At 32.8% G+C, this 23,196-nt stretch overlaps 4 protein-coding genes across 8 annotated transcripts; 3 read left to right on the forward strand and 1 right to left on the reverse strand.

Moving 5' to 3' along the window:
• Window positions 1-363: 363 nt before the first annotated feature.
• On the reverse strand, window positions 364-23,121 carry LOC117236027 (serine/threonine-protein kinase PAK mbt). Of its 2 annotated transcripts, none has more exons than XM_033498607.1 (7): window positions 5,528-5,753; window positions 4,779-5,151; window positions 4,237-4,636; window positions 3,752-4,165; window positions 3,114-3,646; window positions 2,842-2,995; window positions 364-2,740 (listed from the first exon to the last, which is right to left on the reverse strand). In XM_033498607.1, exons 2-7 carry the CDS (start codon window positions 5,141-5,143, stop codon window positions 2,579-2,581), a joined length of 2,028 nt encoding a protein of 675 aa, XP_033354498.1. In that variant the 5' UTR covers window positions 5,144-5,151; window positions 5,528-5,753; the 3' UTR covers window positions 364-2,578. The 2 variants fall into 2 exon arrangements, with proteins under 2 accessions (XP_033354498.1, XP_033354507.1); XM_033498616.1 differs by lacking the exon at window positions 5,528-5,753 and adding an exon at window positions 22,957-23,121 and having other exon boundaries at window positions 2,573-2,740.
• On the forward strand, window positions 5,767-11,469 carry LOC117236059 (gastrula zinc finger protein XlCGF57.1-like). Of its 3 annotated transcripts, XM_033498685.1 has the most exons (5): window positions 8,685-8,829; window positions 8,904-9,105; window positions 9,393-9,470; window positions 9,549-9,692; window positions 9,769-11,469. In XM_033498685.1, exons 3-5 carry the CDS (start codon window positions 9,408-9,410, stop codon window positions 11,290-11,292), a joined length of 1,731 nt encoding a protein of 576 aa, XP_033354576.1. In that variant the 5' UTR covers window positions 8,685-8,829; window positions 8,904-9,105; window positions 9,393-9,407; the 3' UTR covers window positions 11,293-11,469. The 3 variants fall into 3 exon arrangements, with proteins under 3 accessions (XP_033354584.1, XP_033354576.1, XP_033354566.1); XM_033498693.1 differs by lacking the exons at window positions 8,685-8,829; window positions 8,904-9,105 and adding an exon at window positions 5,767-5,926; XM_033498675.1 differs by lacking the exon at window positions 8,685-8,829 and having other exon boundaries at window positions 8,856-9,105.
• Window positions 11,792-17,280, forward strand: LOC117235882 (Fanconi anemia group M protein). The gene is made up of 13 exons (XM_033498339.1): window positions 11,792-12,305; window positions 12,397-12,564; window positions 12,650-12,822; window positions 12,944-13,033; window positions 13,139-13,363; window positions 13,434-13,587; window positions 13,662-13,774; window positions 13,846-13,965; window positions 14,036-14,201; window positions 14,300-14,454; window positions 14,528-14,777; window positions 14,861-16,806; window positions 16,887-17,280. The coding sequence occupies exons 1-13, from the start codon at window positions 12,137-12,139 to the stop codon at window positions 17,142-17,144; spliced, it is 3,987 nt and encodes a 1,328-aa protein (XP_033354230.1). The 5' UTR covers window positions 11,792-12,136; the 3' UTR covers window positions 17,145-17,280.
• Window positions 18,181-22,955, forward strand: LOC117235992. 2 transcript variants are annotated; one of them, XM_033498561.1, is made up of 15 exons: window positions 18,181-18,441; window positions 18,704-18,906; window positions 19,001-19,183; window positions 19,287-19,500; window positions 19,573-19,790; window positions 19,845-20,036; window positions 20,128-20,278; window positions 20,351-20,554; window positions 21,043-21,110; window positions 21,186-21,374; window positions 21,452-21,880; window positions 21,967-22,161; window positions 22,258-22,396; window positions 22,474-22,597; window positions 22,701-22,955. In XM_033498561.1, exons 1-15 carry the CDS (start codon window positions 18,408-18,410, stop codon window positions 22,705-22,707), a joined length of 2,550 nt encoding a protein of 849 aa, XP_033354452.1. In that variant the 5' UTR covers window positions 18,181-18,407; the 3' UTR covers window positions 22,708-22,955. The 2 variants fall into 2 exon arrangements, with proteins under 2 accessions (XP_033354452.1, XP_033354457.1); XM_033498566.1 differs by having other exon boundaries at window positions 22,714-22,955.
• Window positions 23,122-23,196: the final 75 nt, after the last annotated feature.

The following is a 23,196-nucleotide window of genomic DNA, read 5'->3' on the forward strand; positions in this document are numbered from 1 at the left end:
AGTAATTTATTATTTTGCGATATGTATCGCTAGCTCTGCTGCACGCGGTTATGAATATTTAAACATCAAATAGATTAGTTCCAAGTATGTCGATAAATATAACCATTCGTCTCGTACATTAGAAAACGTGAATTTATAAGGTCACTAAAGTAAAAAATCACGTTACGATATATTTCTTAAAACGAATAGCGAGGAAAATAAGTAGATTAGCATACGCCGGTATGCGAATACGCTATCGCACACAGTCACGTAGTAATAAACAAACACATATACCTTGTAGACTACTATATTGGTTGTTTTTCTTTTTTTTATCTTCGAATTTTATATAAAAAATACGCTCAGTTAGTGAAGAAATCATTATCATAAGCAGATTGTATATTATATTTTCATTACGATGACGGAATTCTGTTACTTTCTCCAACAAATATTTGACATATGCATCGCGCAATGTGAATTCCTTGTAGTGTAGTTTCTGAGAAAACATCGGTTAAATTTGGTTGTGAAACGTCAGTGGCGCCAATGACCAAGCATACTTAGCGCGAAGGCTCGTCGCATTCCACCAATCGGCTAAATGGTATTTCAAAATATCTTTCTATCTGAATCGTACGGTATCAGCGCCTCTGACGATTATAAGGTAAGATAAATCGATTTCATTTTACGTATTCATACGATTTCTATCTTTTCTTTCGTCGACGTCTCTTAGTCATCGCATAATACAAAGTATATATCCTTGAAAGAATCGATGTTGCACGAGAATTTGTGAATTTTTTCGAATTTCCATATATTTTCTATTATAATCAAAATATTTTTTGTATTGAAAGAAATATTGAAACGTAATGTATAAATTTTTTTAATTACGTCAACATGTATTCCTTAATGGATATCGAATTAAGATATCGAAAGTAATGGGATCGACAATTCAGCAATCGATTCATTTTTTGCCATTGTAATAATGTAAATTCTTATAGAAGATATTGTGTTATTCATGGAATAAAAAATACATAACGAACTCTTTATTACGTCTGAAGTATATTTTTGTAAATGTATTGATTAAATTTATTTTTTATTTTGTCATATATTTTTGATTTCATTCTATTAAATTGTTTAATATCAATTATCGATAGTCAATATGTTATCGTATACATACATACAGATTCTGTAGTCGCAGGCGTGCACCTCCATGTGTATAGGTAAAAAGAAAAAGAAAGAGTGGCACAGGCAAACGTCATTGTGAAGTATCTTGTAAGGATTACGACAAACGCATAACGATTGTTTCGCATAATTTTTGTTTCTTAAATTTCTACAAATGGCGAGTAGCTAGGAAATTCATTTCACTTTACAGTCACTGTTCTTGCTTAAATGTTTTATCTATGTAATGAAATTCGATAATATCTACATTTTCTAAAAATTCTATTGCGATGCATATCTTAAATTATCGTTATCATAAATCATCTATCCGATCGATGGCCTTTGTCCGTATTGTATTTTGATCTTTTATTCGATCAAAGTAAATGGCATTAGGTTGCGGTATCATTGCGGTTTATCTTAAAATATATTAATTAATATAATGAAACACCTATTGTTCGAAATTTCTCTAGTTAATTCCACATGAAATATCTACATATTGAAAAGTACGTTAATAATTACAGATGTCTATTTACTAACGGCATATTTTTCTTAGCGCACTTTTGAACCTAAGATATTTTGTCATATGTTCTGTTATATGTATATTAAGAATACTGAAGAAAGCGCACTGGATCTAATATTCGAGTAATTTGAATCACTTTATGGCGATTTTATCACGTTATTTTATCAGCCTCAAAAGATTAGGCGATTGTTTGCCGAGCTGCAATAACTTTTATTCCAGTCGCGTACATTTAAAGCGTTATACCAACGCATATCAAATAAATTAGGATAAAAGATCGATGTTTTGCTTTTTTAAACTACGCGGCATATAAATCGTCGATTTAAGCAATGTATTAATCGACGCTAACTATTCCTTTCTCAGAATACTTCAACTTGTCTTATTGACACTCTTGAATTAAATATGACTACTTACTAGTTACCTTAAGTACATGCATGACAGCAATATTTTAGCAAAAATATTTTTATTCTGCTGATTAGTAATATCTCTCATAGTCATTTAAATCAACGAAGGGAATGAGATTTTTATCTATTATTTTGCAAATGATTCCATAGGTAACAAATAGTGAAATCGATATCAAAATGAAAGTCGTAAATAGAAGAGCACAAAAATAGTGCTGCTTAAGGCACTTGAATGTGTACAATACTTTGTTAAATAATACGGTATAAAAAAGTATCTTTCACAACGTTAATGCCTATCATAGGCAACGTAGATAAATGATATAACGCTTCTAGATTAAGGCCACAATGGAATGTAAGTTTCTTTTTTCAACAATCAAAGGCCACTTAAATGTTCCTATATTCTATATATTCTAAAATGTACCATCTAACAACAAACTAAAAAAACAATCGTAAACACGATTACGTTTGTAATCTATGTCCGTGTTAATAAATCAATTACCACACCCGTCTTTTTACACCAACTTGTCAGCACTTAGCAGTTCGTATGCCTGGAACCCCTCATCAATGGAATTAAAATACTTGGACTCTGTGCTTGCCTAAGAAATGGATGCTGTAACAATTCAGTAGCCGTGGCTCTCTGCGCCGGATCACGAACAAGCATTCTTTCCAAAAACCCTTGAAGACGTGGACTGACCTTTTGAATAACAACAGTGACAATCATATCAATAAATAATCCATATAAATCATATCATTATGTCTGCATAAATAATATATTGTGGGATATTTTGAACTCACTTTATGAGAATTTTTCAACTTTGGAGGAGGCATATCTCTAATACGTCTCATAGCTTGTAAAGGAGGTTCGTTAAAAAACGGTGGCTCTCCGTCAACCATTTCGATGATCATTATACCTAATGACCAAATGTCTACTTCAGGACCGTATGGCAACCTGAAGCAGTGAATGCATATATGAATACATATACATATATATACATGTACACAATATATCATTAATGAATTGAAAACAGAACACTTATACGAAATTGAACAGAAAAGTTATAATTCACCTAGAAATAACTTCTGGACTCATCCAATATGGCGTTCCAACGAGAGACTTTCGCCTGGGCAATTCTTGAGACACTTGAGCACAAAATCCAAAGTCGGATAATTTAACTCTACCATCGGCTGTTAGTAATATGGAATCAGACTTGATGTCCCTATGAATAACACCTTGAGAATGTAAATATGCAAGTGGTTTCAAACATTGAGAACACACTGTGGCAATCTGACTTTCGTCCATCCGAGAATGCGTGACAATATCCGTAAGCGCTCCACCTTCAAGGTATTCCATCACGACCCATAATTCGTCATCTACCAAGAAACTGTCATACATTTCGACAATATTCGGATGGTGGTAGTCTCGCATGATAACCACTTCGTTAAAAAGTAGTTCACGCCGCTGCTGTTTTCTTAAATCCATTTTCTTCACTGCCACTTGCCGATTTGTATTTTTTTCAGTTGCTATACATACTGTTCCAGTGCTTCCTTCTCCGATTTTAAGAAAATTTTCTAAATTTTCTCTTGGATCGCCACGACTTACCTACAGTATTACGTAGTATAACAGTAACGATTAAAATGAAATAAAAACTGTCAAGTATCGTATTCTTTTCATATTGATTATTGATGCTAATCTTTAGTTTCTTACCACCATCTGTAAAGCCGCTCGAAATTGTTCATGAGTGAGTCTTTGTTCAGCTGTTTGTTTGTTCGTCGTACTCGAACTTGAACCGACTGCTAGATTTCCCGAAGATAAAGCACTCTTCATATTCTGATTTTGATCAGGTGTCGAACTATTTCCAGAGGACGGTAGATTGGACTTTGACAAATTATGCATCGATTGAGACGTTTCAATAGGTTTTTTTATATGAGATTGCAAAATGGATGAATTTTCTGGCGTACTGTAGGCTTGTGAATATTTATTAACATTATGCGTACTCAATTGGCTCAACGGTCGCTGTGAAGCGATGGATCCAACAGGTGAAATTTTAGGTTGCAGCTTATGCAAAAGAGTATTTTGAGTTACTTGTTGATCCCTCGAGGATGTTTCGATATGTGAAGCCTGTATAAATATTGATATATATTTTTAAACATTGATAAAATGTAATAATACTTATGCATAGCACTGCTTACCTGAACGTTTCCATTGTATTGTCCAGACGTACTTGTAGTCATCTGAGTATTTAGCCTATGAAATTCAGAATCTACGAGTTGGGGAGTACTAGGACTTTGCATAGGACACTGTGGGGTTGTAATGGGACTCAAGTTTTGGAAATTTAAAGATAAATTCTGGGCATTAGAACCAACATGCGTTAAATTGGGAGATGATTGCATATTTGGATTGAGATTCTGAAGATTTGGGATCATATTTTGTGTATTAGGATGCAACGTGCTTGCAACATTCGGTGAATTTTGTCTCATTTTATCAAGGTAATTATGTTGCTTTCCAAAGTTAGTATATCCTTGTACTTGATTAGTACTAGAAGGTATTTCTTGACCTTCTGGCACAGATGGTGGCAAATTACTATTATGCCTGTAACATAAAAGTGTAATAAGATACTTAATACTTATAATAACACCTACAATAACATGTTTGTTATATACAATAACACCTATAATAACGTTTTTCTTATTTATAATAACACCCTAATCTCACACATATAGAAAAAAGTTACCTGTAATCCCTTCTGAGTCTTGGTGGACTTGAAGAACGAAGAGAGTTAGATCTAGCAACTGTGCTGGTTTTGGGCAATCCATTTTCAGTATTTTTCTCACTGGTGGAAGTTCTTCCTTTTGGATCATTATGCCCTCGAACAATAGTTTTCAGATCTAAAATTTCCGTGGGTGTAATTTCACTTGGATCCACCAAAGGTAATGGTCTATTTGTAGATTTCAAAATCTGATTGTTTCCAACAATAGAAGCCCACTGCAATGGAAGTCCAATGAACTTTCCTTCGCGTTTATCAAATCCAGTATGTACACGATGTTCAAAATTTGTTGGAGTAGATATTTGTGGTTTCTTCTTCTTTTTGGCAAACATTGCCCTTCCTACAATAATTATATTAATATTAAAATACTCCAGATACAATTAAAATCAAAGAGTATAATGCTTTAAACATCTGTATATGTTAACATGTTTGCAAAACACGTAGTCTAACGAGTATTTAATCATATATTTCAAACGACAAGAGGATCCTGGAGAGTAACAGATTTGAATCTGTCAATTGTATTTGTTGCAAGAGCATCATCTTCTCAAAGAATAATTTTGATGTATAATAGAATATATGTGATAATCGAAAATAATTGAAAGATTAATTGTTACGTTCTAAGAGGAAATAAAGATGTAAATCGTAAAAAATTATGCAGTAGAAAATTTAGAGAAAATAATAAAGAGGAAGAGAAGCCAAATGACAGCAACGCCTACCAGTACGTGATGCGACCGCCTTCGAATAGTTTCTTTGATCTGTTGGTTAGATTTCAGAGGAATTATCGTTTTCCGTTAACGTCACACAGTTTTGAAAAAATGCCAAACTTAAAATAGTGCCGAAACATAAAAAACTTGGGTAATTAAAATAAGTAAATACGACATTTAGCCTTTCGACAGGTCGTTCACACACCGGCGCTCCGCGCGGAGAGCTTACGAATCTTTCTTGGCATTTGGCTCGTGACAATTTACTCAAATGTGCGTGAGGTAGCACCTGCAATGAGATTACCACAAAGAACGTAACGCATAGAAAACTGTGTCGGGAGAAAGCAATTGCCGATCATGATTCGAAAAGAAAGGATACATCGATTCACAATCATTCTAACTCTACCTGTCAGCGTACGTATTGTATATTATGCGAACTAGGAACACATTTTTTCGAAAGACAAATTGAATGAAAACTTTTGAAATTGTGCGAAATGTTCATAAAGGAACATTTTTGATCTTAAATAAAACGGATACGAGTATTTAAATTTTGAAATAAATTTTCTCGAAAAATATCTGAAATTTAATACCTGTATATATATATATATAGATCGGAATGATAAAAATACTCGATTCAATATCTCCACTGTTGTGTGTCTTCCTTCGAAACCTACTTTCGCTTAAACGTATATATACATATAACAGTTCTTACATATATTAATTACGAGTTTTGAGTTTAACAAATAGCATTTGGGAAAGATATTATACGTATAAATCAGATATATGTGCAGTTTGCTGTATTCGCAATCTGTATTTTGGAAAGATTGTTAAATTGTGCAAAGAACGATTGTACAGTAGGAAGATATCATTCATGATATCACGACGTGAAACGTTTGGTTTTTCTTCGAAAGAAAGCGTTTACAGGATCTAGTTGATCGATCGTCCGAACCTATCAGAGCTATTAAAAATGTACGAGAGAAAGGAGAAACGAGAAACTATTTCCCCCGTCTATTTAAAAGTTAAGTTGACAAAAAAATGTTTCATCGTTGTTGTTTCCAGTTACTTTCACAAGTGAAAAAGTAACCTGTATGTTAACAAGCAACGACGTTAGAAACAAATTTCGTTTCTCACGACCGAGAACAAAAGAAAGTATTAAACATTTTATTATCTTTTCCATGTTGTAAGGTTATTATCGTGAGTATTTAACATTGTCATTTGACATTTTTATTGCTGTTCACGCATAAGGAGAGAAAGAAACGATAACAATAGCATTTAAAAAAGTTTGAATGCGATGAATATGTCAAAGTCAAATATGGAACATTCAGCAGGTGTATTTTATAATTAGTTGATATTTTTCAAATAATTTTTGTTTATTGTTAATCTTGATCGGATTTTCGTTGCTCTCTTAAAATGAGAGTGGCAAGAACAGTCAATATATTCAGTTATATATTAGTATATATCCCGATAAGGCTGCTGATGATTCTGCCGATATTCAGTATTATTATTCGATACGTAACGAACGGGACAGATGCAAGAAAGCTCCTCCCATTGCCAACTTATCACCCTTATAATGTCTCCAAAACTTTATATTTTGAAATAATGTACGCTGTTCAATATATCAATTTGTTGATAGCATCATTTTGTTATATCGGGGTTGATAACTTTTTTTGGAATATTAATCCTTCGTATTTGCGGCAAATTAGAAAATCTTCGCTTTCACCAATATGAAGGATTCGAGATATGGATATGAGAATTCTAATCACGTTTTAGGAGCTACTGTAGAAGATCACATACGACTCATCAGATACATATGAATTTCAATTAACATCGTTACACAGGTCTGCGTTATTTTCTCTTATTTTTCTTTCCAATTTACAAATATATATGTATTATATTATGTTTTTATTAAATATACACAATTATAATTATAGAGCGATTAACGTGATCGAAAATATATCAACGCTGTTATTTCTCGTATTGTTGATTAATTTCGACATATGTGCCATATATCTATGGGTTATTATTAATCACAGCAAGTGAATTGATTTATAGAATTACGAAAGATAATTGCGAAACAAATCGTAAAGTTAATGATAGTGATATTTAAATTCTGATATTTCTTAAATATGTATAGATATCCGCTGGGAAAGAGCGATTTACCGTATTTTAAGTGGCCTACTTATTCTGTAATTTTGTAAATACATTTCTTCAAACGTCTCTTTATTTCTTGACAGAACAAATGTTAGTAAGTCAAATAAGTAGAGATGCTTAATACCGTTTTTTCACGATTCGTTGCATCATTTATTGGTATTCATTCATCTGTGCATATAATCCGAAGGAGTGCACAATACTGCATACGAATGCGAGTGGCTAAGCCTGAAATCCACGAAAGCGAAAAGGTTAATTATAATCATAGCAAGATCAAAGAGCGCTCCATTTAACCACGGGAAAATTATTTCCTCTAACGATGCTAAAGTTTTGTAATGTAAAAAGCCTACTTTTCTTTCCTTTTCTTTTTTTTCTTCTGCCTTTGTCTTTTACCTAGCATCGTTTCAGATATTAAAAGTATCACTCAGCTATATATCCTTTCTACTGATAATGTTACATTAAGACATTACAATTTATGAACGTTCACCAGCCAATCTAATTGAGTTCTCCCTAGTTTACATCACCAAAGATGCTTAAACGAGGCCCTTTCTATGAAATACATCATAAATTTTTGGAGAAGAGATAAACGTAGATGGAACATTGTATGCTTTCAATCATAAGTATCATTATTTATAATAGAAGTAAATACATAAATTAACGTTAGAAATTTTAAATTCGTTATTTTTGCCTATATATATATAGAATTGCCTATATATATAAGTGTATATATAAGTGTATAAGTATATATATATATATATATATACTTCTCTTCGTTACATGAGCAGTAAAGATACAATATACGTCAATTTAATCTAATTTATTATAATGAGGTAGAATATATCGAAATAAACAGATTCTTCCGACTATTCGAATAAAATAAAAAAATACATTTAGAAAATAATATAATAAAATAAAACAGATATTAAAATACATAATTAGAAACGAATAATTTCATATAAAATATTTGCAATAAATAATTCGAAATAAAAATATCTTGATCCGTTCTCTTTTTTTCTTTTAATAGATATACGTCATAAATAAATATATACACATATAGTATGTATCGAAAAAGATGTGTTCTGTAATATATCGTTATCGAGCGCGATCATTCAAGTTGCAGTTCCGTGTAAAACTTGTTAGATAGTGGTATGGTCAAGCAACGAATTTACGTATGTACTTACATACATATAATTGTGTAGTAGATGTATGGTATTTATGTAACGTGTGCTTGTCATGTGTGTAGAACGCGCAGTATAGTTTCGTGATATAGGAGTAAATCGATCGATTCAACAGATATAATTCTTTGCAAGAAAATAAAAGGATATGTCTATAATTGTAAAGAGTACAAGAAATTGAATACGCTAAAACGGAAAACAAGCAGAATAGGAATTAACAGATTTTGATTTGCTCGTTCTGCTTTATGGGTGAAATGTGTAATCTCCGTAGTAAGTATAGATATAAAAAAATCATCGTGTGCACTTAGTTTGGTTGTAACAAATAACGGAACGGAATTATCGTATGAAATAGAATCTTACGAATAAAATGATTGCATGCGTAAAAATCTTTGAATCGACTAAATCGTTCGCCATATATATACATTTAAGGTTACACGACTCTGTACGCTACTATTGACTACATTTTTAAAACATTATTTGTGCTTTTTATGCTATAATCAGGTTGTTTATATGCAAAACATGATAAGACCAGATAAATAAATAAATTTCACTTTCAGACTAAATCATAGCAAATGGAAGATTTTAAAGTGAAAGATGAACCAATGGATGCGTTAAACATAGACAGTCAGGTTATGGTAAACGTTTTCTATGAAACAGCAGCACCATACAATACAATGCTTCCACAAGGACTCTAACTTAAACCTTACTTTAAGGACGAAAACATTGTAAGCGTTGTACTTAAAGAAGAACCAGGCGATAGATTTGATCCAGACTACATGGAGGACATCTGCTCTGGGACATTCGAGAAGGTATTTTTACCTATCGAAAATAATGAAGTTGACTTCTCTAATGAAATGGTAAATTTCATTCAAAATTGTCAGCGGTTGAGTTTTGTTTGTAGAAGAGTCAATCGATCCAACAAAACGATTCTAGGTAAAACTCGAATTGGATGGGGAATCCAGTAGTCATCAAAATTGGACGGCACAAATTGCAAGCACAAATTTGTGTGACAAAGAAGATGGTGCTATGCAAAGGTGCTTGACCAATCCAAACTTTGCTCAAGTGCATGATGCAGAAAAACATCCAGGATTTTGTCAAAATGGACAGCAACCGAAATTTTATAAAATACAATGTTCAATTTGCAAAAAATGGTTTTTGAATAATGATTCTATGGTTACTCACTTGAGAATGCACTGTAGTGGAAATCAATGCGAAGTTTGCCAACAAAATTTTCAGGATAATTCTAGTTTACATGCTCATATGTTGACTCATGTTGGAATGAGTCCACTGGAATGCAATGTCTGTCAAAAGCGATTCGCTTACAAATGGTGTTTGCGTAGCCACATGCAAATGCATGTGCTAGAAAAACCATATGACAACGATGCGTTACAACAAGTGTTTATGAAAAGACCAGATTCTGAGCATGATCAATCATTGAACATAGAGGAAAGGGTATTTGAATGTGATGTTTGTCACGCGACGTTTAAAGAGAAATCTAGTCTAAATCGTCATGTGCTTACTCATACAGAGGAACGTCCATATAAATGCGATGTATGTTTTGCAGCATTTAGGGAAAAAGCAAAGTTGAATATGCACATGACATTACACAGTGGAAACAAACAGTTCAAGTGTACAATGTGTCATAGATCGTTCACACAGAAAACAGCATTGAACAACCATATGTTAGCTCACAGCGGTGAAAAACCGCACGCATGTAATATTTGTGAAAAAACGTACAAACGAAAGTCAGAATTAATAAGGCATACAATGGTTCATACTGGAGAAAGACCATACGAATGTAAAGAATGCCTAATGACCTTTCGCGAAAAGGCAAAATTAAATTCTCATATGCTTGTCCACACAGGTGAAAAACCACATGCATGTCAGGTATGTCATAAGGCTTGTGCTCGAAAATCAGATCTTAATAGCCATATGCTATTACATACCGGGGGTCAATATGATTGTAAAGTCTGCGATAAAATATTTACGCGTAAATCGGATTTAAATCGACATACTTTGATACATACGGGCGAAAAGCCATTTGCGTGCGAGCTATGTGACATGGCCTTTAGAGAAAAAACTAGATTAAATTCTCATATGCTTGTGCATACTGGCGATAAACGGCATGCCTGTCATATTTGTCAAAAATCCTTCAAAGAGAAATCTTCGTTGCGGAAACATATGTTAAGTCACACTGGTGATAGACCATACGAATGCTATGTATGTCATAAAGCATTTACTCAGAAAACGACGTTAAATAGTCATATATTAGTACACGCAGGAGAACGACCATATGAATGTAGTGCATGTCAGAAGATATTTAAGGATAAAGCAACGTTGAAAAAACATTTGTCCGTGCACATAAACGAAAAAACCCATGAATGCCTGATTTGTTTAAAAAAGTTTACCCATAAAGCTGCATTAAATAGTCATTTATCAACAAATCATACATCGTAATCAACGGGATCTAGTCTATTATATTTCGGCTTTTAGTTTCTTTCTATTAAGCACTGTTCGTATATAGCCGCGTAAAGATGATTACGTCTATCTACATCTGTTTTATATGCTGACCGACCCAAACAATCATATTCTTTTCTGTATATCTTTACGTATAATAAATTAATTTCTAAATAATTTTTGACGATCCCATCTTTTTACCTCCCAATACCTCTGTATGACAAATTAAATGTGTTCCATTTGTAAAAACATATGTATATTAGGTTTTTGAACGTTTATTATCACAATATAATTTATAACTATTAAGTTATAAATTATATTAACGATATAAAGTTTTTTACGACTACAATAATTAACATACTGATAATTGTGGTAATAGCAATATGAAAATGATTTTAATACTTTCAAATTAATTTCAGGAATTTCATATACGCGTACAAATCGAAGAAGATCCTACCAGAGGAAATCTTTGATTCTACGATCCGATTTTGTGCCGCGTAAAAAAATTCCCTAGTATGATGTAGCTTTTCTACCAGATTAGTTAAAGGAACAAAATTTAAGTTTCAATAAGTTTTATCGTACATAATAGATATATAATGTTTACATTTTGATCATTGTGTCAATTTATTGTTTACTATACAAATTACTACAAAAATTACAATTTTCATTTCACAGGTTAACTAATTATCATTAATTATATACGAAAACAGTTATTTGCAAATACGAGTCGTTTCGAATTCTGCTTAAAAAGTTATTCTTTATTAAAATATATGTAACTATACCAAAATGATAAAATATATAAATTCTCTGTAACTGGGAATTGATTGAAAGAAGAACTTTGCAAATGGAATTATCACAAAATTCTCGCATTTCGTCTGATGACGGAACAAAAGGATTTGATTTATCTGCTGGTAAAACATGGATATATCCTGAGAATTATCCTATCAGAGATTATCAGTTCAATATAGTTCAAGCATGTTTATACAAGAATACATTGGTTTGTTTACCCACTGGTAAATTATTTTTTAAAAATGTTGCATACAAAAAAGCATATACATATATTTTATTTCTCTCTTATGTATATATATATTTTATTCTTATTAGGATTGGGGAAAACATTTATTGCTGCGGTTGTAATGTATAACTTTTGGAGATGGTATCCATGTGGGAAGGTTGTATTTTTAGCACCCACCAAACCATTAGTTGCTCAACAAATTTTTGCATGTCATAATACAATGGGAATTCCTAGTATAGAAACTATTGAGCTTACAGGTATATTAATCCGTGAAATGTTTTAAATATTATATAAATTATATATTTATATTTACTTTACTATAAAAATATTATATTATTACAGGAGCAGTCAACCACAAGCAGCGTGAAATAGCTTGGTCAAAAAAAAGAGTAATATTTGCTACTCCTCAAGTTTTCCATAATGATTTAGACAAAAATGTTGTACCTAGTGATTTAGTAAAATGTGTAGTTATAGATGAAGCTCATAAGGCATTAGGAAAACATTCTTACTGTGAGGTATCTATTCCACACAAGAAAGTTATTATTCAAAAATAAATAAATAAAGGAACGCCAAAAAGTTTTAATTATAATACTTATTAATAAGTTGAATAATGTGCAGTATGTTTTATATTCATAGTGTATTAGAATATTAAATGAGAAGAATCAAACTTTCAGGGTATTAGCCCTTTCTGCTACACCAGGAAATAAAATTGATAACGTTCATGAGGTATATTTTGTTATATAAAGATTACTAAAATGTATATAGATATTACTAAAATACTTTTTATAGTTGTACTATATTTTATGCAAATAACTAAATTATCTTTTATAGGTGCTACAGAATTTATTAATTGCTCATGTAGAATTAAGAGATGAAACCTCTTTGGATATTATACCTTATATTAATAAAAGAAAAGTTGATATAATTTTAGTACCACTTAACAAAAAATTAGCTGAATACAAAGAGAGGTATATCTTTATCATGGATCGTCATGTTAAAATTTTACTTCAACATAATATCCTTCATGGACATACAGCAAATATTTCGAAAGGAAGGGTAAATTATACTACTAGATATTAGATGGTAATAATAATAATAATATAAGACAATTTTTTCACTGTTTTAGATATTTCATTTATTAAAAGAATATCAAAAGAAAACACATAAATCAGGAAGTTATGGGCAAATTATAAAGACATTAAATATATTAATGACAATGTACCATGCTTATGAACTTATGATTAGAGATGGACTTCGAGCGTTTCATAAATTTTATCAAAGTATGGAATTCTCATTTTGTTTTCAGTTTATTCATAAAATTTACATTTAACTACTTATTTCGTTGTTCTAATAGATCATTCTGATAAGTTTTGGATGAATGATGAACCACAATTGCAGACATTGCTTGAAGATATTACAACGTATCTTGGTCCATTCCCGGATATATGTGAAGAAGCTGGAATGGAAGTTCGTACAACCTTATATAAAATGCAGGAGATTTGATATTTTTTTATGTGTAGCTCAAAAATTAATTTCAGATACCACAAAATCTTATATTTGGACATACTAAGTTTGACAAGTTAAAAGAACTACTTCTGCATCATTTTAAGAAAAGTGAAGAGAAACAAAGCGATACAAGAGCTATAGTTTTTGTCGAGGTTTGTGATTTTCAAGTTCATTGCTGCAGTAGACTTTTATTATTGTTATTTTATTATTTCTTTTGTACAGTATCGGGATATTGTGAGTGAAGTTTATATTCTATTGTTACAATGCCGACCATTAATAAGGCCACAAATGTTTGTTGGCCAAGCTGGACAGAAACAAAAACAACAGATAAAAGCGTTGGAGAATTTTAGAAATAATCATGTTAATGTTCTTATATCTACAAGTATAGGTATGTAGTGTAATATATACAATAGTAATGTATAAAGGAGTAACACACTGTTAATGAAAATAAAGCTTTGTGAAATATTTTCGCCTGATATTTAATAGGAGAAGAAGGATTGGATGTTGGAGAAGTAGATTTAATAATATGTTTTGATGTATCTCAACATTCACCTACGCGGTTAGTACAAAGAATGGGAAGAACGGGACGAAAACGCGATGGGCATATAATTATTCTAGTTACAGATGGAAAAGAACATGAGGTAGTCAAAAATATAACATTCCAAAATATTTAAAATACTTCATATATTAAATGATAATGTTGTTATATTATAGACATTAAAATCCACAATGGCTAGAAGAGATTCTTTGAATTATAAGATATTAAATACAAGTAATATTTTCTCTTCGCTTTATCAAAACAATCCTCGTATGATCCCCGATGTTTTCACACCGGAATGTCTAAGAATGCAGATTTCTGTGCAAGCAAAAAGTCCAGTTGCAAAATATAAAAAAAGCAAAGGAAAATCAGATAAAAAATCAGAAAAAAAATGCCAGAATACCTTAGACAAAATTAGCAATACAGGTAACAATCTTGTAAAATTGTTTTCATTACAGTGTTTTTTGTAAGTTGTTTTAATAAATACGTTAATTATATACACACTTTAGAATCCAATTTTGAATCGCAAAAAGATGGAGCTAACTTTTCAATGATGAAATATTTGAAAATCGAACAAATTAAAGAACACAAAAAAGGTAGTTCCGAAATATATAATTCCGAAATAATTCAAAATAATAACAGTTGTAAAACTATACCGTTATCAGATGTGAAAATTCTTTCTTGCGATAACGAGGCTGTTGATTTTCTTACGATATGTGTTTTAAGGATCTCTGAAAAAGAAGAGAAAATAAAGAATGAATGCAAAATCGATAAATATCACATATCACCATATTCTACTAAAAAAGATTTTTTTGAATTTTCTATACCTGATATTAAAATTCTTGATTGTTTAATCACACTAAACGATGTCGTTCCACTTAATTGTAATAAAAATAAATTAGATAACGCTAGTGAGAACAACGATGATAACGATTTGTATTATAATGAATGTGTATTGGAAAGTGGAATAACAGAAATCGTTGACAAATCTCAACGACTATCGTGTTCTAGATTTGAAGATTTGCTCGACGATAGCAGTGATTCAAACGAAAACGATTTATCGGACAATAAAGAAAATAATCCTCAAAATAGCAATATACACTCTATTTGTGATCTTTCAATCGCTTCCAGTCGATGCGTAAAGAACGACACGTTAGAACCAGTCGAAGCGGGAAATAAAAATAACACGTTGCAAGATTTGGAATTCGGTACGTTTGAAGACCTATTGGATGAAACATCCGATGATTCTGGAACTGATAATTTTGAACGAAATTGTACAAAAAATACCGATGTTAATAATGATGTACAAATAAAAAATTCTCCCAATGATATAAAGTTAAATCACAATTTCAAATCAAAAACCAATATGGAAGGGGCGATCGAAATAAACGAAAATTTTTCTTCGGCTCCAATTCACCAATGTAAACGTGATTTTGAAAAAAATTGTAACGAAGAAACGGCAGATAAGAGTAGTTACTCGTCGAAAATGTTTGAATTTGAAGATAATCACATTTTTAGCATAACGCAAGCGATCGAGGAAATACCTCAATTAAATTCAAACTCAATCGATTCGAGAACGATCGAGGAATCCGAAGATGATATATTTCAAGACGACAGCTTCTTACTGCAAATCGATGACCAGTCAAATTATGATAAAGAAATGGTTAACCCAATTGAATATAAAGATGAACAGAATTTTGATAAACCGAGAAATCCAAACGGTTCAAACGATCGATCGGTCGATTCCGAGGTAAAAATGGAAGAATTCGAATGGGACGACGATTTTGAAGTTCCGACTGACGCTGTAGAAAATTATGCGAAATTCAATACATTTGAAGAAAAACGAAAGAGTGAAACATTGGTAGAAGCGGAAACCAATCACGAAGAGTATTTTTCAGACAACGAAGAATGGATTTCATTTAAAAAGCCAATGGATATCTCAAAGCAGAACGCTCCTCAATGTATGACTATAGCGAAAAAATTAGCGAACGTAGGAAAATGTCGGAATTCAAAGAACAGTTGCTCCAGAAATAAGAACGATTCGATGAACGATGATTTATCTGCAAAAGAGGAAAGAAGCATTTACTTCGTCAGCGAATCAAATGATACAAGAAGATATAAAAGTCAGAAGAACGAAGTAGAATGTTTCCGAAAGCGTAATCGCAACCGAAAATTAAGAAGAAAAAAAAATGAGTTTATATGCGAGGAAGCGGAGGTCTCCCCAAATGGCGATACAACGGATGAAAGTTCTGAAACCGATGATGATCTAGAAGATTTTGTTAGGTATACACAGAATATACATGATACATCTGACATGCACGCTCATTACTTACAAACCGTTAGGAGCCCGATAAAAAGACAGGGTGGTTTCATTTTCAAGCAGCAACATACGCTTAATTCTAGTATAGATGTATATTCACAGGCTGTATCTCAAACAGCGGAAACTTATATTAATGTAAGTAAAATAAATAGTCTTGCAAATATAAAAATAACGTGCAAACGCATAAATTTAAAAGTGGTGATGTTGTTTTTTAGGATTCCTTTTGTATAGCAGAAGATAAAAGTGACGGCGAAGATATTATTCAAGACAGTGAACTGTCTGAACTAGAGAAGGCTGAACTGAAGCTTGAAAAACGAAAACGTAAACGGTCTTGCGATAAACAATCGAACCGGCAAGCGAAAAGAAGTAAACGGAGAAATATAATAAATTATTTTAGTAGCAGCAGTGAAGATGAAGCTGAAATATTGCGCAAACAGATTAAGGATGAATCAATGTTGTTAAAGCAATTGTGAGGTTTCCTTAACGTGATCGAGTGTACATAATGATAAACTGATAATTTCTTTTCACTTTTGTAATATATATTTTATAGCATAAAAATTACCCAGTCTTCTATTTATTGGGGATAAAAAATAAATCATATAATTCGGATTTCGTACTTGAATCGTCATTACAACCTTTTTCAGAATAGGAAATAGCAGTAACTCATAATGCACACAAAACAAACGTAATGCGTTTTACGATCGTAGGTATGCTAGGAAACGCCATTACGAAAGTGAAATTTCCATTCATCTTTGACCAGGGTTAAACCGTTAATTATAGCTGGAATTTGAAAAAAAGTAACTTCCTAACTTTTCCTAACGGTAATTCACCTGGACGATCTTCCTTCATTTTTCAGTCTTGAAGGTATATAAAGCTAGGACTATGAATATTTTGCTCAATCATCTGGGTCGAAAGTATCGAGTAAAGTAAAGATTTTATTCGTTCTAAAAGGTATCTACAAAATTCTCGTTCTCGTAAATAAATGTTTACGAAGCGGAGCTGTGGTTTTACTGTATTTTGTAGTTTACCGATTCGTAAATGAACGAATTTCTACTTAAATGTCGTTTGGCAGGTAAAAGACCAGATAGTAGAAATCTAAATTAAGGGTCTCATTAAGGGTCTTAAGGTTAGTATTTAGATTTATTAAGGGTCTGTATAACGGTGCGTGGGCCTTTGACGGTCAGACAATAAAGGACGTCGCACGGACCATCTCACGCGACGTAACAACTAATATGATGGAACTATTTTAATTGTGTTCGAGTTGATTTTTATATAAACCTAAATCAATGCAAACGACGCTACATGGTATCCACGCTTATTTTTAAATCAGAAGTAATTTGATGTGAATTACGAATTATGTTTGTCTGGATCGCTCGAGTTATTCGATTTACAAAAACAAAGATGATAAATTGAATATTTAAATACTGAGATCTACTCTAATCTCTATCCAGAAAAAACCTGTTCGTTTTTGATCGTATGGCTAGCGCGTCGTTCAAACAAACGCGTGGACGAAGGACGGACAGACGGACGAACGAACGAACGAACGAACGAATGAATAGATAAGCCGACCAACCGGTTTCTTTTTAGTTTTCTGAATACCCGTTGGATGTTAGTTGATTGAGATCAGCGCATCGCGAATCGTTGTATTAATAGAATACAGTGGATCGCGCGGAATTGTTCGTGTAGATTGAGTATTCGACTGCATTGTCTGTACAGTAAATTGAAGTCGAATAACCATGAAACGCGTCGTTGGAATAACTGGAATAATGGGTAAGAATAATTGGTTTTTCTTGTGGAGTGTGATAACATAATCGAGAAGTGAATTTAAACGATTTTGCAAATGTACACATAAATTTTTCTGGGCAATGCAGCAGATGAGCGATAACGTTTACTTTAGTTTGGCATTTTCACGACCGGTTTTATTAATTCAAACTTGAAGTTTCTTTTTCTTTATTGGATCGCTCGGTCCATGATCATGTTTGAAAATCACGATCGTCGTTCACGATCATACGGCGATATTATTTACTTTCAGGATATCTGCTGGTATCGTATATCGTTGTCGTGACCCTCACTATAAAACAATGTAAATCAGAGATAACGAAATCTCCGTCTCATTTGGATACAAACAGAACTACAAGCACTGGCCCTGTAATTGTTAACCGCGACGAAGACGATGAGATTTTTATACCTTATCAAGGAGAACGTTTTAGCATATTCGATTGGGCATTGTTTAGAGTAATAAGCGTCAACTTTTAATTACACATCGATTGTATACATACGCATGCATATATAGTTTTATTTTGACAACATTCAATTCGCATTATCGTAGACTATGAGCAAGAAATATTCTGGGAATATGTTGCTCTCGCCTATATCCTTAAAAATCGTATTGGTATTATTGTACGAAGGGGCTCAGGATGAAACTGCACACGAACTCGCTACCGCGATGCAATTACCCGCCAACGAAAATGTTATACGAAAGAGATTTTCCACTATTTTACAATCGCTCCAGGTAATTTTCCGGAAGTCTGAATTTCGTGAAAATCAACGTCAAAAAGAAATACGACGACGCGCAGATTTTCTTTAAAAAATTATACTTGACGCATCTCTCACAGACCAATCCTCCAGCGTACATTTTGAATATTGGAACGAGAATTTACATCGATTCAAACATTTTGATCCGACAAAAATACGAAGCCACCGTGAAAGCCTATTACGACACCGACGTAATTTCCGCGAATTTATCTGACGCGCAGCCACTCGTGCAAGCGATTAATGACTGGGTCAGCAATATTACCGATGCCAACATAGATCAAATGATAAAAGATGGTAAAAATTAAACAACGATAATAAGCAGCAATAAAACCAAGTACTTTCGACAAACGAGTTTTTCTTTTTCAGAAAACAACGTTAAGAATTCTTTGATGCTGATCATGAACACGCTTTTCTTCAAAGGAACGTGGCGTCACAAATATTTTTCTCCGGAAAATACACGAACGGGAAAATTTCATACGATCGATAACCGAACTATAGACGTACCTTTTATGCATACATTTGGTCGATTTTATTACGCCATCTCGCCTGAATTAGACGCAAAAATTCTACGAATTCCATATGACGTACGTTCTTCCTCTTTCTTTTTCGCTTTTTCTTCTTATTTTACCTTATTTTAGGGGCGCAAGTTTGCCTTGTACTTGCTATTACCACGGAATAGAACATTAGATGGAATAGAACACCTTATTAACGAAGTTACTCCTTTCGTGTTGACACGATACGTATGGCAGATGCAAAATCTGCCCATTGCTGTTTCTATTCCTAAGTTTAAATACCAGTTTTCCAGTCACATGGAACCCGTTCTCCGTGAGGTAGCTTTTCCCCTTTCACTTTCTTCACCTTTTCCCATTCGTTCGTTTACATTTATTTCATTTCAATACTTTTATATTTTCGTTTCATTAGGTTGGTATTCGCAATATTTTTGATGATACCGCGACATTAACGGGCATAGCTCAAACCAGACGAATTTCGAGTAATCTCAAAGTGTCGGATATTTTACAAAAAACTGGAATCGAAGTGAACGAAAATGGCACTACGGCTTATGTGGCTACTGGTAAATTTTTCTATTTTGCTCTCTCGTATACGTATACATACGAAATGTTACTTTTTCCGCTTTGTTTCCTAGAAATTGATATTGGGAATAAAATCGGGGAGGAAATCTTCCACGCCGATCATCCATTCTTATTCTACATCGAAGATGAGTCCACAGGAACGATTATCTATATCGGCAGGATGATGAATCCTCTTGATACAACCGGTAGTACCGCTAGCGGGGAACAATACTTATCTCAATCACCGCCCAAGCTTAACGCAGGGATATCAAATGCAGGTTAATCTCTTCTTCCCGGTTTTCGTGACAATGGGTTTTAAAATAACAATTTTACTTTACAACTAAATACTAATTTAAGATAACGTAATGTAAAGATACAAGCAGGATTTAATAACTATTCTATGCATTCGTTTCTTTCTATACTAATCGTCGCACAAATAAGTACTTAAACGGCTTTGTATACCAATAGTTAATAAAATACAACATCTTCCTTTTTCTTTACAGTTACTATACTGCTTTTTACTACTTTACTATACTATGTATATTTGTCTATGAAACATAGCAACTGTTACACTCGTATTGCACGAAGGTTCTTTTCCTAGGTATATTTAAAAATTACGCTTAATCTCTTCCTGTTTCGTGACATCATTATACGGTTCCTCGATAACTTGTATCAGTGGTAACGGATAATGGTCTCCTGTCTTCCTATTTCCATGATGAACGAGATAACACACTACATACGATTATTAATATAAAACTATTTTTAGACTCGATTTCCCAAGCAGGCTTGAATGCCGAAGATCGAAATAATCTTTTCAATATGTACTTTCCACAGGTAAGGTGAACTCGACATCACACGGGTCGAATAATCGAAAGAAATTAAATCCGATGTAATCTTTTCCCACCGTAGGCTCTAAGCAAGAAATATAAAGATGGAAATCTAGTATCATCGCCTGCAAGTGTTAAAACGATTTTGACAATGTTAATGGAAGGTGCGAATGGTAATACGAAATCGGAAATTATTTCGGTATTAAGATTACCACCGGAAGGAAAGTCGCGTAGAGGAGAACTCGCACAACGTATTCTCGCGTCTTTAAACGTACGATATCGAAGTTCATAAAAATATATGTATATAGAACTGCTACGAATAAAGGCACAAAATCTTTTTAATTTCAGAGAAATGAAAACGGGACGGAAATTGCTTTGACCACGCGATTGTGGGTACACGAAAATTTACGCGTATCAAATAATTACAAAAATATTCTACGATCGCGTTACCAAGGAGATATAGAAAGTGTAAATTTTATGGAATCGCAAAGTACCGCGCGCCATATCAACGAATGGGTTCGTCGTGTAACGCACAATACGATCTCTTCGGCTTTGTTATTAAATGACCTTCCACCTGATACGCGTCTCATTTTGACTTCAGTCATCTATTTTAAAGGACTCTGGCTAAAATCGTTCGATAAGGCGAACACAAAATTACAATGCTTCTATATTCCTAATGGAGAATGTCGAAACACGTACTTCATGAAACATGGATCTATTTATCGGTATGCTTATATACCTTCCATTGAAGCACATGTTTTAGAAATTCCATACTCGGTAAGGCAAAAATCTGAAACGCAATCACCGAAATAAATGTCACATACTTTATTATAATGACGCAAATGCATTGATAAATTTCCCAGGATGGTAAAACATCAATGTTGACTTTGATGCCAAGGTCTAGAGAAGATGATCCATACCTTCGGATATTATCCGATGATTTGATTACTGTTCCAGTTTCTGCGATCTTAGCAAATTTGAAAAAGCAAGATATTACTATTCATCTTCCAAAATTCAATATTGAGAATAATCTTAACTTAGTGCCCACGCTACGACACGTATGTATTTATCGTACCCGAATTTACTTTTAATGGGAATTTTAAAATATACTTACTAGTAAGTAAAGATTAGTGTTAAAATTATTCTCGTTTCAGTTGGGTATCGAGAATATATTTCAACCCAATACGAATTTGTCCAAAATGATTTCTGACAGTTCGATACATGTGACTAGTATCTTGCAAAATGTTAAGTTGGAAATAGATGAAGAAGGAACGCTAGCCGCAACCGATACAGGTTTTTGAACCTTTTTTTTTTAATTTGATTCATCTATAAAATAGACGCAAAAATATAGTGGTAGAATACTGTTACAGAAATCGGATATGAGCTTCTGTCATCATGGGGTAACGACGTTAAAATGGACAGACCATTTCTTTTTATGATTATTGATACCGTTTTAAACATGACTTTATTTTCCGGTCGCTTTATCGAACCACTGTAAGTAGTACTGACTGTTTACGTTTAAATTAATTTGTGTTATGTTATGTAATTAAAAGTTATATGAAAATATTAATAATATATATGATTTTTATTTTGGCAGTAAATAAATAATAAAAATAAATAACATAAACACAAATGATATTTAAGGGGAGAAAAAGGGAAATTGTGGAATGAGCGTAGGATGAAAACAAGGAAATTTATTATTTTATTTCGCGTTAAATGTCAAAAATTAACTAAGAGAATAACGTACTAAAATCAACAATAATGTTTAAGGAAGTTTTTTCCGTACAAATACACGTAGACGAATATAGATAATAAGTTATTGTAAGGATAAATAAAAAATATTGTACACTTACTTTATTGACGCTTTGCTACAGTCTACAACTGAGAGTGTGACGAAAACTGAACACACCAGTCTTATTTTATTGACGGTCAGTGATGATTTGTTTCGTAAGGAGTGGGGTAATCAGTATCCCCCTCTCCCCTGTCTCTCATCGACGCTCAAAGTTTTGGGTACAGGTGTTTCGTTTTCGTTACGCTCACATTTTTTAACATGCAAACTTACACTACCGTGGTATAGGAAATATCGTTTCTAT

This window comes from Bombus vosnesenskii, unplaced genomic scaffold (genome assembly GCF_011952255.1).
Source record: "Bombus vosnesenskii isolate JDL3184/JDL3185 unplaced genomic scaffold, Bvos_JDL3184-5_v1.1 scf7180000013264, whole genome shotgun sequence".
Lineage (NCBI taxonomy): Eukaryota > Metazoa > Arthropoda > Insecta > Hymenoptera > Apidae > Bombus > Bombus vosnesenskii.